Source organism: Toxoplasma gondii, chromosome II (assembly GCF_000006565.2).
Source record: "Toxoplasma gondii ME49 chromosome II, whole genome shotgun sequence".
NCBI lineage: Eukaryota > Apicomplexa > Conoidasida > Eucoccidiorida > Sarcocystidae > Toxoplasma > Toxoplasma gondii.
Genome location: NC_031469.1, coordinates 61,823 through 78,625, shown reverse-complemented (window position 1 = coordinate 78,625; position 16,803 = coordinate 61,823). Strand labels below are relative to the sequence as shown.

Genomic DNA, 16,803 nt, shown 5'->3' with positions numbered 1-16,803 from the left:
TTCCAAACACGCATCGGAGCGACGAAGGAAATTGAATCAAATCTCTTGTGAGTGGGCATCACCGTGCGTCAGGCTACCATTGTTTTCACAATTCTCTCAAGGCGCTGAACCGGCGAGGACGCGCTGGACATATGGAACTTGCTAAACAGCAGTTTTGCCGAACAGGTATCTTCCTGAGTTCAGAAACAGTGATCCGAACGGGGGCCTTCTCCCCGAGATGTGCAGTCTTATTTCTGTGGCTCTACCAACCCTGCAGGCATAGACAGCGAGGTAAAAATGCCTTTCGTCCCAGTACTTCGATCCTGAGGGCGACCTTAAAGGGTTCCAACACCCCTGAAGGCATAGCTGTCATGCTAAGGATGTCTTTCGTCCTCATGTGGTCGTGACGGATGCCAAACGACTGTTATCCTGAATTGCTGCGCGGGGGAACCACAGGACGACTGCGGTGCCTTGAGGCTTGCGTCTGTTCCGTGGAAAGGCTTTAGGCATCGCTATGGAAATTGCTGACTGCCACATGCGTACGAAAAACTACCAGATTGCACGTGACGCCTTTCTCGGCTGAATCTTGGTACGGTTCTTCCAAGACTGGAAACAGACCAGGTGCCTCGGCTGCCACGCAGCGACTGTGTGTCTTTCGGCTCCAACGGCCATCAAGTGAGTCCCCGAAACCGGTCGTCGACCTGCTTCCTTTTCCTGTGTTCCTCTTGCGCGACCTGAAGTTTGCGATATCGATCTCGGTAGAAGGTTTCCAGCTTCTTTAGGCAGGCTAGATATCCTGCCTCGTTGGAGCTTCGAATTCATTTGCACGTGGTTCCGTTTGACGCCCCCACTCTTCCCTTTGAGACTTTCTTCTGGTCATGTAAGCACTCTCGACTAAATGCGATAGACGTGGCATTTCCTGCTGAGCACCTTCGTTCCTCGAATAGTCTCCTCCTGATGTTTTTCTAAGTCACAGAAAGCCTGCCACCTCTGTGCCATGTGAGGTGACAATTTTTGAAACCCACGTGTATCATGCACGGGTGGGTATTCCGAGAACTTTTCTTGAAAAGAACCTTTCTGGACCGCGTTGAGCGGGCTGGAAACAAACTGTAGATCGACAGAGAGGCGAGAATTTCGCTGAACTGCCAGAGTGGATTTGATGTTTTTTTAAGTCCCAGAGACAAACAAAACCGTCCAGTTGCGCTGTGCCGATCGTCCCCTGTTGGCGGTCCAGCTGCATTCTCTCCCTCGCTGTCTTCTTGACATTTGCTCGCTTCGAATGACAACTAACCGGCTATTTCTGTGGTTCGCTGCTCGCGAAGAACCTCCGTTTTATCGCTGCCACCTCAAAAAAAGAGTTTTAGGCTTCGCCGGTACACGGCTATCTACTGGCTTTGGCGCAAACACCTTTTTTCGCCCTTTGAATCCCACGCATCTTTTCTGTTGACCCTGCATGGACTCGAGTGAAAAGCGTCAAGGAATTCTGTCGGTTGTCAGTCCAGTCGGTTCGCTCTTTTCGTTGTGTCTCAGTCAACCCCGGAGACGTGCACAACACCGGCAAAGACCGTCGTTGTCTGTGCCTCGAAGTCGCTGGAATCCTCTTTAGTATCCTACACGCCATAAAACGTCTCTGTTTCCTCTATCTGAGTTCTGGATCGCGTACCCGTTGTCCAGAGACAACAGCTCGTGGAAAATCTTCAGGACGGATCCGAATGCGGCGACCCCCACCTCTTTACGCCTCTTTCGCACGACAAGTCTCCGCCCGACCGATCTTTCCAAGACCTGGAACTAACGCGTCTACGTTGCCTTGAAGCTTCAAAGGAAGTCTTTTTTGCACACGCGCGTGCAGAAAAGAGAGGCGAGTTCGCCGCCGGCACAAACGCGCAAGAAAGAGTTTCTTTTCTCAAACCTTCCGGAAGGCGGGAGGGTCGCCAAGACAGATTTTTCATTGGCCGCCTCTCGCCGGTGTCTTCAAGACACCCGCCTCGAAGACTCAAATCCACTCTCCCGACTCGCACAACGCGTTCGACCTGTTCGACAATTCTCTCAGTTTGGGATTTCCAGCTGGGTTAAGTGGACACGTGTCTTTACACACTGAATTCCTCCGACGCTTTTCAGCCCTTCCACTTTTCTCACTTGCTCCATTCTTCTCGGCTGTTGCCCACACTCTCTCTCATGAGACCACACAAGCCGCCAGCTTGCTCCTAACCCCCCTACGTTTTCCCCGGCCTTCGCCCACCCGTTCTCATGCCAAATCGAGGAATGTTCTCCACTTGAAATGCTGAGAGAAAGCGTGTAGAGTGTTGCTGGTTTCCTCTTCCTTCCGCGATTCGTCTGGCTTGTCTAGCCACCTCGCGGACGAAGAAACGCGAAATCCCCTTTCCAGTGCTTGCTTCCGAACTCTCGCGCGCGCTCTCGCCCCGAGCAGACCCTTGTGCATAGCTGGGTCTCGTTTTTCTTCAAGTCTTCCAACCTCCTTTCGGTTTCCGTTTTTTCTGGAGAACGTTTGGGGTCGAACGGCGGCATATTTCCGAGAAACGCGGTTCTTGCAGGGTTCTAGACGGCAGCGAAAACCTCGACCGGGCGCCACGCGCTCGCTGAGAAAACCGCGCGCGGCTGTCGCGGCAAGACACGCAAAAAACATAAAGAAATCAGAGAAAGGTACAGTTTTTGCGGCTGGGAAACGACGGGGAGAGTGCTGGGATTCACTGAAACACTAGTGTCTCGAAGGGTCGCGGAAACCCCTATCGAAGGAAAAGTCCACACTCGAATTTCCGCGTCAACGATTCCTGACTTCCTCGACATAACAGCTACTCTCCGTTTCCGTTATCACTTTCTCGGTTTCCTCTACGTATTGCTGCACCTTTCACCGCCTCGAAGGTGCTTTACCTGGCTTCCTCGTCTTCCCTTTCCGGTCTTCGTCTCGACCGTTCTCTCTCACTCGCGTTCCGCCTGGAGCGACAGGGAGATCGCCTCTCTAGCTTCCTGCGGGAGGTTCGTTGGACGGTGCCTCGAGTCTTCCTCTAAACTCCATTGAATCCTTTCTTTCAACTCTCCGTTTCTCTGGGCAGTGAACATAGTTTTTTCAACAGGGAGGCGCTGTCTGTGCACCACATGTTCCAGCTCTCTTCAACTCGCCTCTCACCGTCAGACAAAAAGAAGCCGCGTCTGTTGCCTGTAGTCGTCTGTCCTCCTGCGTTTCTTTGGACTGGCTTCCCTCCATCTGTAGCAGGGGGCAAGCGAGAGTCGAAACTGCGTAGAGTTCTCGGTGGGTTCCTTTCCCTTTTTCCTTGATTGTCGCGAGACGCCTCTGGGAAACTTGTAGGGTCGAACACCCAGAGCTTCTCTTCCATGCAACATCCAAGCAACAGTTAAAAAACAACCACGAGAGACTCATCTGAGAACTTTTCGAGCCATGCACATTAAGATACACAAGAATATGAGGGAGGCTGTCGCAGCATGCAACATCCGAAACTCTCACCGCGCTGCTTCTTCTCCAACGCCTGCAGCCTCAGGCTGTCTCCCTCTATTTCGGCGTCCCTCGGTCTGTTCAATTTCATCTGCGCGCCGCCTCTCGGGGAAAGGCTGTCTAGGAACATCTCTCGCCTTGCCACTCTAGCTTCAGGCGCTCTTCGCACTGTCGTTCTTCTCACGTCTTTCGTTTTTCCTTTGTGGACCTCGTGAAAACCTGTGCGTGTCTTTCAAAGGGCTTCACTCGAAAATCTCGTCTTTTTTGTTTCCTCGTGTGTCTCTTTGCTCTTTCGGATTCTCCTTCTTTCTTCTCTCTTTTCTCGTCTTCTCTTCTTCCTCTCTTCTTCCTTCTTCTCTTTCTCTTTTCTCGCTCGCTCTTCTCTCTCCTCCCTTTCTCTGTACTTCTCTCTTGTTCGCCTCTCGCTTCTTTTCTCTCGTTTTCCTCTCTTTCAGGCAAGATGCACACTCGGTCAGGGAACGAGGCGCGGGGCTACGCTCTGCCTACGCGAGCGCCAGCGTCAGGAAATGCGGTCTACGTCACTTCAACTTTCCCCACTGCACCTCCTACAGCTTCTTATTCTAGCAGAGAACGTAAGGTTGTCACAGACGCTCATCGAGTTCCTCTGCTTTGAACTCTAGAAGAACAGCTGAGCTCTCCTTACGTCCCCCGCCTCCCTCGTTCTCTCTCAACTCCTGAAGTCCCCTCTGATATCTCTCATCTGCCTTTCTTTTTCTTCCCCCTTTTTGTCTTTACCTCCTCTCGTTTCTCCCGCGCAGTCTTCACTTTTTCTCGGTGCTTCACACGCTCACCCTCTGTCCTTTTTCTTCTTTTTTTCCTGCGAGGTTGTCACACACCTCGCTCTGCGCGCTTCTCCTCGCTCTGGCCGACCCGCGCTGCTGCGCTTTCTTGCGAATTTCTCTTCAGCAATGTTGACGGATCTGACGCCGAGTGCTCAGGCGTTTTCGACGACGTCGGTCGCAGGCTTCCCCGACGCAGAGGCCGAGCCACCACAGCGCAAGAGCACGGACGTCCACTGGTTGCTGGCGTTTGCCGGACTGGCCTGCGTGACTTTTTTTTTTCTGCTTCTCGCGTTTGCGGAGGGCAGTCCCTCCCGCCTGACACGCGGTCTGAACTACCAAGGCAAGACATGCGGCGTCGACGGGAGCGTCCGGGATCTGCCCTTTCTCTACGTTCCGCTCGACCCCCGCGAGAGGTACGCCTCCTTGATGGTGGACGACGCCAGATGCGTTTCCCAGTGTCCGTCCGAGCAAGACGTGGAGGCGGGCAAGACGATTCCTGTCCCCGTGCGAGAAACGGACACCGATCCGAACAGGTCGTCGTCGATCACCGTCCAGTTCGCCCTGCAGTCTCCCGCCTACGCCGCGACGCTCATGGCCGGCGCGTACTGCGTTCCCCTCGACACCAGTCTCCGCCAGCAGATGGGCGCCGTTCTGAACTCCCATTTTCGACAAATTCAAGTCGCTCTAGGTTCCTTCCGCGCAGCCTGGGGATGCGTCTTTGGATACACAATTCTCGCAGCCTTCTTCGCTGCCGCGCTCGCCTTCCTTCTCCGCCTCTCCCCCGGCGTCGTCTTAGGGGCCACTGCCGTCTGGACCATCTGCCTCGCTGTCGTCGCAGGAGCTTCGCTTGTCTCCACAGGCCTCTCCGGAGTTCTCGATCCCGACAAGGGAAACTTCTACGCGCTGGACTACTCCTGGGCTCTCCTTGTGAGCAAAAGACAAAACCTCGAATCACATGGATCCATGCAGGTGCCGGTGAAAAGAAATACCTGCGTTCTGAACTGCTCACATATCTACGCTTATTCGTACATGTTTGCATGCATGTGCCTGCATGCATATCTATATCTATATCTATATATATATGTATATTTGTTTAAAGGGATATCTGTCTGTACGGTGATGCGTGCCTCGATGAACATATTGTTTATATATATATATATATATGTGCTTGTAGAGATAAGTATACGCGTATGTGTTGACGTGGTTACGCCGGTGATTTTTTCCTGCATTTTACTTTTTCTTTCTGCTTATTTTCTTTTTTAGGTCGGCATCTTGTTGGTCGCAGCCGGTGGCCTGCTGGGACTGTTGCTGTTCGTGGCAAGACGCGCCGTCGGAAATGCTGTGCGGCTCCTCGAGTGTGCAGGCGAGGCTGTCTTCGACATGTTGCAGATCTTCCTCGCTCCCGTCATCTTTGGCGCAAGTAAACACTGATACGCCCTCTCTTCTGGTTCTCCTTCGTCTTCTTTTCTCCTCGTTTGTCTTCTCTTTCTTCTCCTTCGTCTTTCCTTTCCTTCCTTTTGTTTCCTCTTCCTCTTCTCGTTGTTCTCTTCCCTCTTCTGGTCTGTCCGCGTCTCTCTCCTTCCTCGGTTTTCTTCTGTGTCTTTTTCTCTCTTTTCTATTCTTCGCTTCCTCTGTACCGCTTTTTTTTCTCGGATTCCCCTCAGTGTCCCTGGGCGTCTGCTTCTCCCCTCTCTTGCCCTCTCTTCCCCTCCTTCATTTCCCAGTTGTCCTGCGCTTCTCTGCAGTCGCGAGCCTCTGGACGTGGTTCTGGATCGAGGGATACCTCTACATCGTCTCGGCCGGCACAGTGGACAAGACTCAGGTAACGCGGCTGTCGCTTTGCGCTTCTCTCTGCCCTTCCCGGATTCTCTTGAAAAACCCTTTTTTCTTTGTTTTTTCAGCTTCCTTAACTCCGTCCTTCGTGGGTTCCTCTCCGTATCTCTCCCCTTCTTTTTTCCGCTCTATCTCCTTCCTTTTCTCCCCGTAGCTCTTCCGTTTTCCGTCTCCTTCCTCCCCGCTTCCTTTTTTCTTCTCGCTTTCTCTCCTTTCTGCGCCTTTCTTTCTGCTTCTCTCCTATCCGCTCTGCCTCTTTCTCTCTTCGGCGCCTTTCGTCTCCAGGTAACGTCTGGGATCGACCCAAACGGCGACGTGGACGTACTCCCTCTCCACCGTTCGCTGGTCTGGGATGCGCGGTTCATTCTCTTCGGCCTCGGCTGGTGGGTGGCGCTCTTCTGGGTGGTGGAAATCCTCTCCGCCTTTTGCCAGTTCGTCATCGCCTACTCCGCAACCGTGTGGTACTTCTCCCCTCCCGAAGGCGCTGAGGAACGAGACGTCGGCTGGTATCCGCCGCTTGTTGCCCTTGGCCTCGGCGCGAAACATCACCTCGGCAGCTTCGTCGTCGGCGGCCTCGTGCTCGGCGTCACGCGACCTCTCCGCCTCTTCTTCGCCTGGGCGTCCTCCAAGAGTCTCGCGCTCCACAGGCACTCTCCCGTCGTCCAAAGCCTCACCGACTGCTTTCGTAAGAGCTGGAAAGCAGACGCCAGGCAGAAGAGGACGCGGACGGCACACATGCACTGGAAGGGGAGCAGTCAAACAGAGGGAAAAAACCGGGTCCTGGAAGCCGTCGAGAAACGAAACATTCGACGGATATCCTCGAGAGGACAGTTGTGAAAAAGTTGAGAATTCCCCGTCGAAAAAAAGACCAAACTGAGGAGAGAGACAGACAGAAAGAGGAAGCCTGCTGAAAAGACACCCGGATTTCAAATGTTTCCGTGTCTTTGTCAGGCAGCGTCATGCAGCCAATCACCTTCGTCGTGGATCGATTCACCTCTTCAGGTTTCATCGAGGTAACGGAGTTCCGAAATGCACTAGCACAGCTCTTTTTGAAAAGGCAATCTGAAACTCTCGCACTCGGCTCCTTCTCTTCTTGCCTCTGTGGGGCGTCCTGAGGAACTCACACTTGGCTTTGTCTTTTTTTCCGTCATGTCGAATTCTCTCCTTTAGGCTGCGTCGCTGGTCGGCACTGTGCGCCGCCTGCCTGTGTGTTTTCTTCCCTCTTCTCTTCCTTGCGTTTGCTGCTTCCTCTTTTCTCTCGCCGCTCCTTCGTTTGGCGCTCGCTGTTCAAGCCTCGCCGTTTTCGACTGTTTCTCTTTTCTCTCGTTCAGATGTCGATTTCTTCTCGAGCGTTCTTCCCGGCGATGGACAAGTCTTGCTCGCGCATCTTGAATTCGCGGTCTCCTGCCTCGTATTTCCACGGCGTGAGTTTCCTTTTCGCGAAACGCCGACGGATCTCTTTTCTCGGTTCGCTTCTGCGGTCCGCTCAGTTGCTTCCATTTCTCCACGCATTCGACATTTGTTTTCTCGTCGAGTTCGTTCTCTGTCACCTCAGCGCTTCTCTCTCACTGAGGTCTCTCTTTGTCTCCCCCAGAAGCCATTCCTCGCCTCCCGGACAGCTGCGTATCGGTGACTAGATCTCTGGGATTCACTCAGGTTTCTGTGAGTGTCTCGGGTCTTCACTTGTGTGGGTCTGGGAGCGAGTACCCGTGGAAACTTGGATGTCTGTCGCTGCATTTTGAACTGGGGAGTTCGCGCTGCTTTCTCTCGATTTCGTCGCGTTCCACTCAGCTCGTTTTCGGGTGTTTTTCTCCCAGCTGGCGAGCATTTGCTCCCTCATTGGCACCTCCGCGGTCTCCCTCACCGTCAGCTTCATGTGCTACCAGGTGAGCTGCAGCGAGAAGACACCCGAAAAGTCCTTTTTTTTCTCCCCCTTTTCTCTGTTCCTGCTGTCCTCTCTTCCCTGCACCTGGCCCCTGCTCTCTTTGTGCTTCCGTCCTTCTCTTTCTCCTTTTCGCTTCTGGGCGTTGAACCTTCCGAAAGTGCAGGTAGCTCTCTCCATTGTCCACTTTTCTGCGTCTTCTGCCGTCTCCACCACCACCCTCGGCCTTTTCGCTGGCGCCAAGTTGCAAGCAACTTTTCTCTTCTGTAGAACCAAAAGCTTTTCCTCGCTGGACACTGCCCTTGTTCGTCGCAGCGCTCACTCCCCTGTGCGCAGTGTGGCTTTGCAAAAGCATGGAAGTCACTCGCATGCATTGCGAAAAAGCGATTGTGTTAAGCGCGTTTGTTCAAAGCAGCAAAGAGTGCCTCTGAAAAAAAACGTGGACTTTTTCGACGAAACTCGTCGGCTCTGCTGAGGTCTTTTGGAAAAAGTCACCCGTTCCAAGGCTGCTCATTTCTCTGCGAGCAGACGCTGACAGGAACAGAAAAGTTCGCGTCTCTGACGTCTCCGAACTTCGTCGCGGCCCCCTTGGGCGTCTCTCTCTTTGTGGCGTTCATCTCCGCCGTGATTGCGTCGCAGTACATGGCGATCTGGGACACCGTTGCCGATACTTTCATGTACTGCTTCCTCGTCGAATCGGTCCAGCCCCCAGGTGAGACTCGAAAAAGAGAATCCTCTTCTCCTCTGCCGCTTGTTCTGTCGTGCGAATGCATGCTGCTGTCTCACTATGTCCATCTGCATTGATTCGCATGCGTCTTTCGATTCAGCTCACGCACACAGCCACTCCTACATCACTGCTCCATACATGTGTACCTACATATAGACATATATGCCTATATACGTATATACCTATATACATATATGCCTATATACATATATACCTATATACATGTATACCTATATACATATATGCCTATATACATATATACCTACACGCATATATACCTATATATATATATATATATATGTATGTATCTACTTGAGTTTTGTTTGTGTCCGACACAGCTGTTTATGCGTCAGTTCCTTCGGCGAGAGCATCTGGACTTCCTTCCACAATTTTGGGATGGCGAGGCTGTGTGCGCATTTTTCTTTTCTGCAGTGGTCGACGAGAACCCCATCACGAAGGTGCATGCGCCTGCGTGCCTCAGGGAGTTGCTTCTCGACGCCCAGCAAGAAATGATGTGACGGAGGAAAGAGTTGGAAGAGAAATAGAAAGAAGTCAAAGGGGATCGAAAAGAGACAAGATAACACGGACTCCCGGAACGTCTCCGTCAGGTTTGTGCGAGCAGTCTCGTAGAAGGCCCCCCCGTTTTTCGTGGACGCTCTGTCGCAGCGCTGGCCACGGCTGTATAACTCCTCTGGTTTCTCTGAATTTTTAAATGTTTTTCACTATTTAAATATTTTTTCGTATTCACTTGACTGCTGAGGAGTGACTCTGTCAGCGATGAAAGCTCTCGTTTTTGACTTTCTCTCCGTTGTGGCTCCCAGAAGCCTCTCAGCTTTATAAACGCTGGGGCGTTCCTTCGCTTTCGAGCGACTGCATGCTCTCTCACTGGAGTCTGCCCGAGGACTCGACTGGGCATTTTCTCGCAAACGGCTCGCGCTGCTTCCCCCGAAAAACATATGGAAGTTCTTTGTGTCGGCAGAGCAGCCACTTCGTCTCTTCTTTGTCCAGTCTCCTTCTCGAAGTTCTCTGCTCGCTCTTCTCTGCATGCGTTTTTCGTCCTTTTCCTCTCTGCACCTCGGGAGGAAGTTCTCGAGAGATGCACGGTTCTTCGTTTCAACGCTCTCTGGAAGAGCTGACGTAGACAGCAGTGCAACACCGAGTTCGTTCTGCTCGAACTCCTGATGAGCCGAGGGTGTCTCCTGATGAAAAAGGAGATCTTTTCCTCTCCTGCTCTTGCCAAGAGATTCAAGAAAGCCGGGAAGTGAATTCTGTTGGCTGCCACCAGCGAGACCCGGCACCACAGCACAACGCGCTCATAAACAGTGGATGGGAGAAACACAATTAGATACACTTGTTCCACCCAACTCAACATGCTCCGTGGTGCGAAGCCATTCAGACGCAGTTCTTCACCGCCAGTCGAGCGTTGAGACAAGTAGACGGACGCAGGTATTTCGTAGAAAGCTGGAAAATCTATGTCGCACATAGAAGCCGCAACAGAAAGACGAAAAGGTCTCTTCGGCCTCTCTTGGGAGTAGCCTGCCCGACCCGTTCACCCGAGATCGAAGCGAAGGTTGTCAACTTCCGAAAGCCTGGCAGAAGGAGTCTCGCGTCTCAGAAGCCTCGCTTCCTCTGTCACCTCACGAGAGAAGGAGACCTCTGAAAGCCCCTCTTCAAAGGCAGAAAAAGTCCAGTTGAGGCAGAGAGAAAGAGAGGTGCACACAGTCCTTGTAAGATAGAGACACGGTTTGACAATTCAATCTAAAAAAATCGAGGAAACAGTAGGAAAAATCCGTTTGAGACAGAGATAAAGAGACCTTTTCAAAGCAAGCTCGGCCATGTTCTCTCATCCTTTTCGACCATTCAACGCGATCGCAGGCCATCTCCGGCAACTCACAGGCTTGCGGCGTCGCTTCCACACGAAGAGGCTATCCAGGCAGCTCAAGCCACAGACTGAGGACGAGGGCCGCGAGGCGTCTGCAGACCTCGTCTGGGTCGTTCTGCATTTGGTCCTTTAACCTCTCAACGACGCTCTGGCCCCCCTGCGAAGCCCCACCGACGACATAGACCTGCTTCTCCCTCAACAGAAAGCCTGCTGAATCTTCTTCTGCGTCCTCACACAAATCTTCTTCTCCCTCCTGCTGCCAAAAGTCGGGGAGACTGCCCTCCCTCTCCAAGTCCCCGGTCGCCGCCTGCCGCCCCCCACAGGCAGCAGCGGCGGCCTCTGGAGTGTAGGGACACCCGAGAGCGCGCTCGGCGTCCTCGACGGCGGCGAAGAGCGCGTCCAGCGACTTGGCAGCGGCGGCGACGGCGGCCAGGAGTGAAAGAGCTCCGCGTCGGACGCTGCGGTCGCGGTGGCTTTGGAAGGCGATGGCGGCGCGGAGGCCTGTGGTCGCGAGGATCTCCGCGTCCAGACTCCCGTATCCCGCGAGTTGTACAGACACCCCAGCAGTGTGGAGGAGACTCGCGACAACGGGCGGCTGGCTCAGCAGTCGCCGATGGGCCGCGGCGCGCTCCGCGAAGTTCTGCTGGGCCGCAAAGTCCGTCGCAGGATACATGGGACGTTCGAGGAGCGCGAGGAGCGCTGTACATACACTCGACGCGTGAGGCATGAACAAGTTGATCGCAACCTGGGCGCGCTGCGGCGCATGCGCGAAGCGACGCGACCTTTCCCCCGGCTCGGGGCCTCTCCAATCCCAGCCGCTCCCTTCGCCTTCGCACGCTCCAAATGCGTCCGTTCGCTTGTCATGTCTCAGGCATGGACCTCGTTCCTCGCCTTCTGTCTCTTCTCCGTTTTCTGCAGGACTGAGGAGCGTCCAGCGTCGCGGGGCGCCAGCCGCGAGCCACGAGGCAGCGCGCTGCAAGGCCTCGAGGAGGAGCAGCTTCTGATGCTGCGAGGCCTGGGAGTCCAACAGAGTGGCGGCGAGAAGGGGGAGAAGCGGCTCGAGCTGCAGAGCCAAGAGCGCAGCGAGACTCGTCTGGCGCATGCGCTCGAGTTCCGTCGGCTGCGTTCCGACGCCAGTGTCGACTGACAGGAGGAGGCGCAGGAGGCGGGGGGCAAGCAGGGGATCGCGGAACTCCCAGGAGAAGCACGAGGACAGCCGTTCCTTCTCCATGCCGCCATGTGTGAGGGTGAAGAGCGTCGCCGCGCTGTCGGCCTTCGCCTGGAGGAGAAGAAGCAGCGGGCAACAGTGCAGGGCTGCAGAGACACGGAAGAGTCGGCGGGAAGGCAATTCGTTGGTGCCCGAAGAGTGTGAACATGGATCTCCGGAGGCAGCAGCAGACGACTCGTCGGCGGTGTGTATCTCGCCTCCCAACCATTCCACCACTTGCCGGACACTCTGGGGCAAATGTGGACTTCCTGCAGGCGCAACTGGAAGCACAAAACGGGAGGCAGCGGGGAACGAAGACGAAGGGAGAGGAGACGAAGGCGAAGGCGAAGGCGGAGACGCATCGAAGGCTGGGAGGTCAGGGAGCGTTTGAAAATAGCGGTCGTCTTCATCGTCAGAGTCCGTGTCTTCGTCGACAGAGACAACTCGAATCGAGTGAACGACTTTCTTGTCTTCGGGAGCCAAGGCCCTTGAAGCCACCTGCCTCTCTTCCGCGACAACCGCCGAAGAAGTGGAAGAAGAGGAAGAAGAGGAGGGAGAAAAAGACGAAGAGGAAGCAGGAGACGAAGCAGGAGAGGAAGAAGGAGAGGAAGAAGAGGGAAGAGAGACAGAGCGTTCGCAGTTTCGATTTTCTTCTTTGTAGCAAACAGAAGAGATACCGTCTCGAGGTCCACGCAGCTGGTCCAGGAAGGCGAGAGAATCGAGGAAGCTGCTTGCCTGTTGTCGCTTCTTCTGTGCATGCAGAAGGTATGAGATCTCGTGAAGACGGTGCAGTTCCTCTGTCGTCTCGCCAATGAGAAAACGTTCGAGCTCTGGGTCGCTCTTCTCCCCTCCACCCTCCTTGGGTCTCGCACGCTCTCCCGAGACGTCATTCCCTGCTTCTTTTCCTTGCTTGTCTCGTTCGTCTCCCTCGAATTCCAGCTCGCTTCGAGGGTGCCGCGTCCACCCTCTCCGCTCCGTTGCGGCGACGAAGAGAAGCGCGGGGTGTCTAGACAGCACGGTGGGGTCTCTGAGTTCGCGAAACTCGAGCGCCGTTTCCCTGTCTGAGTCTTTGCCTTCGAGGCGGCGCGCCTCTCTGCCGTTCGTCTCCCCGCGCTTCCCGGTAACGCGCAGAAGAGTCTCCCTCGCCATCTTCTCCGCGGCCAGCATGCCGAGCAGCCGCAAGGCCTCTTCAGAGCTACCGAGACGGGCGTGGATCCCGCGCATCAGAGCAGCGAATTTCTTGCGCGCCGAAAACGCATGCAGGCGGCGCTTGAGGAGCTCCAGGCTCGGCGCCTCCAGAACAGAGGGAATCCAGCCGGAGAGAGAAGGTGACGACGAAGAAGAGAGGGAAGCGAGACGCCGTTGAAGATGCGTGAGGTTGGAAAGCGAGCGAGAGAGGAAGCATGTGAGAAGGAGGTGCTGGTGGAGAGAGAGAGACACCAGGGCGCCATCTCCGTTCGCCCACAGATGCAGAAAGAGTTGAAGAAGATCGACAAACGAGAGAGCGAAAAGCGGACTGAAGACGAGCTCCGACGCCACTTCAGTCGCTCCACCCTCCACCTCTGCCGCGCGTCCGCAAACGGACGAAGAACAGGAAGAAGAAGAGAGAGAAGAGGAAGACGAGGAACAAGGAGAAGAGGGGAGTGGGGGGCTGCAGTGAAAAGATCCAGAGAGGAAATCAAGAAGGAAGAGAGCAATGGGGAGAGGGAGAAGATGAGAAGAAGAGGGATCTAGCGCCTTGAAGAGGAACTGAGAGAGGAAGCCGGAGTCGAGTCCGCGTCGCGAAGAGGAGCACGGAGAGAGGCGACAGAAGCCGCGAAGAAGGCTCTGTAGGAGACGAGGAGCAGCGAGAGAGTGAAGCGAAAGGCGAGGCCCATCTCCATGGAAGTCGGAGACAACAGGACTCGACGCATGCGAAGCCGAGAGAAAGAAGAGTGGCTCGAGCTCGCGAAGACAAGCTGAAAGAAGCGCGTGAGACGCCGGTCCACCCGGATCCTCCCGTGACACCGCACCTGCCAAGAACTCGGCAACGCAGCAAATCTCTTCCTTTCTCTCTGCTCCCTTGCTCTCGCCACCATCTCGCGTTTCCCCTGCCCCTTCGGCTCTGGCTGTTCCCTTCTGCTGTTGTTGTTTCCAGCTCTCTCCTCTCCCTGTTTCTTCTCGCGCCGCGTCTTGAGAGAGAAGCGCAACGAGGAAGGCGCGCGCAAGCGACGCAGCATGCCCGCGCAGAAGAAATCTGCGAGTGGCCGCGAGGAGGGCCTCTGGCACATTCTCGAAAAACGGATCTTCTGCATGGACGTCCCCACACTTCATCTCCGCATTCCCTGCCTTCTGTCTGTAACCGTCGGATTCTTCTCTCTTCGGTTCGCCTTCTTCTTCTCTCTGCCGTTCCGCTCGCGAGATTCGCGGTCCGCCCGCAGCAGTCTCAGCTCGCTGCGTCGTCTCTGTCTCGCGGTTTCCGTCGCGGCACTCGCGCGGTTCTCTGCCGAACGCAGCGAGGCGCCCCCAGGCCGTGAGCAGCGCGGTGGCCAGCCGCGAGGAGCAGGCCGAGGAAGAGAGAGAAGCAGGAAGCAGACAGGAGAAGGCTGCAGGGCCTCCCGGCAAGGAGCAGAGCGCCGCCTCAACCAGAGAAGGCAGAGAAAGCAAAGTGAGGAACTCCACAGTCTCTGCAGGACATGCAGGCACACCTCTCGAACAAGAGAAGGAACGAGACGAGGAAGAAGAACAAGAAGATCCCGGGGCAGGCGAGGCCGAGGGAGACAGACACGACAGCAGAGACGGGAGAGTGCTGGGTGCGGAGACAAAAACTTCGAGGAGATGGAGAACGACGGTCCAGCTGCGCCAAGACGGATGGTAAAAGCGAATCGTTGCGTCGCCATCCACTGCCTTTTCGCGCTCGTCTCGCCTCTGTTCGAGAGCTGCTCTGCAGCTGACTAAAAACGCAGGAGACTCGGCCTCCCTAGGCCACCCGGAAAGAAATCGGTGGAAGGCGCTAAAGATTGTCAAAGCCCCAAAGACTCCCCCCTCTGTTCCTTCCTCTTCTTCTCCTTCTCCTTCTTCTCCTTCTTCTCCTTCTCCTTCTCCTCGCTCCCTCTCTTCTGCCTTACTGCGAGGCAGAAAACATCTGAGGATCAGTTGCTGCTCTCGCTGCGGCCATCGAGGGAGATCGAGGAGGCCATAGGCGACCGCAGTGAGGATGTTTTCCAGTGTCTCCGTCGCCGCTGTCTCCTCCAGCGTCTGCCGCGCTGCCTCCGCACTCAGGGTCCCCTCGTCTCCTTGCCCCCGACTGTCGCAGGCGCGAGCCGCACAGCTCTCCTGGGCTGTCTCTCCACCACAAGATGCATCGCACGAAGGAGAAGACACAGAGGAAGAAGAAAACGAAGGAGATGGAGCAGAAGAGGAAGAAGAAGGAGCAGAAGACGAAGAAGAAGGAGCAGAAGACGAAGAAGAAGGAGCAGAAGACGAAGAAGAAGGAGCAGAAGAGCAACTCGAAGAGGAGGAAGAGGACGAGTGGGTCATCTTTCGAGATCGTGGACACCGGAACCATCGTTGGTTCAGGAACGCGATGGTTGCCTCGACCTGCAGAGACACAGGCGCGCCTGGATAGAGAGCGCGCAGAAGCGGCTGCGGAACATCGTCGGCCTCTCTGAGGGTCGCTGAGAAGCCTCTGGGGGAGCAGGAACCACAGCCTGTTAAGTCTGGCCTCCCTTCGTCTGTGCTCTGAGAGAGGCGAGCGACAGGAGACAAAGCAGATGACCGAGAAAACGCAGAAGAAACAGCGTCTACACGGAGCCTGCCCGTCTCCGCAGGACTGCGCGGCGGCTGTACAGCCACCGGAGCCGCCAGAAGCGAGGATCCTGTCATGGTCGAGAGGGTGAGGGGCTGGCAAGGCGAGGGATTGAGACACAATTTTGCGTCTTTAAGCTCGGATGAAAGGACGAGGCAGATAAGTCAGAGGCCAGAGGGAGGGAGGGATTCTAGGACGGAGAGAGGGAAGGAAACGGAGACAGACAGGTGGAGAAGACAAAGAGAAAGACAAAGAGAAGAAAGAGAATAACGACCTGTCTGTACACGGAAAAGTCGCACTGAAAGTGCCACGGCGACAACCCCCAAGACCGCCCCGCAAAGGCCTCCGGCAACACAGCGCAGAAAAAGTGGAGGTGCATTTGAAGATGCACAAGTACACCTGCATACACTTAAAGAAATACAACATCTGCATGCGTATGAAGACTCTTTGGAAGAGCTCCATGGGCAGGCAAGACTGCAGTTTTAAGACGCGATAACGACAGACCTTTTGAGAGCTCTTGTCGCGTCTCTCGAGGCGGCACTGGGCGCAGGAGCCCTCTGGAACGGAATGCGTCGCATGAGGTTTTCTCGTATCTTCGAAAGCAAACGAGAACTCCTGCCTTGACATGCATGCGCGTTTGTGTAAGTTCTCTAAGCTCAAAAGCAGCCACAACACACTGACCACCGAGAGTCTGCCGTCTCCTTGTCCAGTGGAGACACGGCGCAGGCTTCTGGTACCTCTCTCGAGAGACAGGGGAAAAGCGTCTGCGTGAGCGATCCAGGCACAGAGCAGAAGAAGCACAAAAAAGTTTTCGTTTGCGCGTTCGCTGAGGATCTGTAGCCACAGAGAGCTTTCCAGGTGGCGACAGCATGCGAGTCTGTCGCCACGCATGCCGAAGACGCGAAAGACAGAACTTTCTGTTTGTCTCGAATTTCTGGAGTCTCCTGCTCGGTGCCAAGGCTCTCTGGGATACACTCGAGTCCGACAGACGCCCCCGGGAGATTCAGAGCAAGCAGAGAAGTCCCGGTTTTGGATATGAACGAGCCTCAACAAATCGAAACGCGTCCGGACATGCGCGGACTACCAGCAAGCTGGGGTCCAGAGACTGCAGCGCGGGCCGAGTCCGTCCTTCGGAGTTCCAGGGGGTCTCTGCACGGAAGAGAACGCGCGAACAGGCTGTTTTCGCGGTGGAGAAACTAAAGAAGAAAGCGAGGGGTCGAGGCACCTGAGTTTC

At 55.1% G+C, this 16,803-nt stretch overlaps 2 protein-coding genes across 2 annotated transcripts; one reads left to right on the top strand and one right to left on the bottom strand.

Moving 5' to 3' along the window:
* The first annotated feature begins 1,998 nt into the window (after positions 1-1,998).
* Positions 1,999-9,883, top strand: TGME49_220930 (hypothetical protein). The gene is made up of 11 exons (XM_018779903.1): positions 1,999-2,640; positions 3,904-4,041; positions 4,376-5,178; positions 5,515-5,671; positions 5,997-6,073; positions 6,370-6,769; positions 7,036-7,097; positions 7,416-7,508; positions 7,902-7,970; positions 8,495-8,678; positions 9,126-9,883. Exons 2-11 carry the CDS (start codon positions 3,909-3,911, stop codon positions 9,209-9,211), a joined length of 2,064 nt encoding a protein of 687 aa, XP_018638250.1. The 5' UTR covers positions 1,999-2,640; positions 3,904-3,908; the 3' UTR covers positions 9,212-9,883.
* Positions 9,603-16,758, bottom strand: TGME49_220920 (hypothetical protein). Its single transcript, XM_002369901.2, has one exon. The coding sequence runs from the start codon at positions 15,644-15,646 to the stop codon at positions 10,619-10,621; it is 5,028 nt and encodes a 1,675-aa protein (XP_002369942.1). The 5' UTR covers positions 15,647-16,758; the 3' UTR covers positions 9,603-10,618.
* Between the last annotated feature and the right edge of the window lie 45 nt (positions 16,759-16,803).

Excerpts from the sequence above, each read along its gene's own strand:
- TGME49_220930 (XM_018779903.1), top strand. The coding sequence starts at position 3,909 with ATGCACACTCGGTCAGGGAACGAGGCGCGGGGCTACGCTCTGCCTACG. Across the intron at positions 5,179-5,514 it reads ACTACTCCTGGGCTCTCCTT|GTCGGCATCTTGTTGGTCGC; the intron begins GTGAGCAAAAGA and ends TTTCTTTTTTAG. Across the intron at positions 6,074-6,369 it reads GCACAGTGGACAAGACTCAG|GTAACGTCTGGGATCGACCC; the intron begins GTAACGCGGCTG and ends TTTCGTCTCCAG.
- TGME49_220920 (XM_002369901.2), bottom strand. The coding sequence starts at position 15,646 with ATGACAGGATCCTCGCTTCTGGCGGCTCCGGTGGCTGTACAGCCGCCG.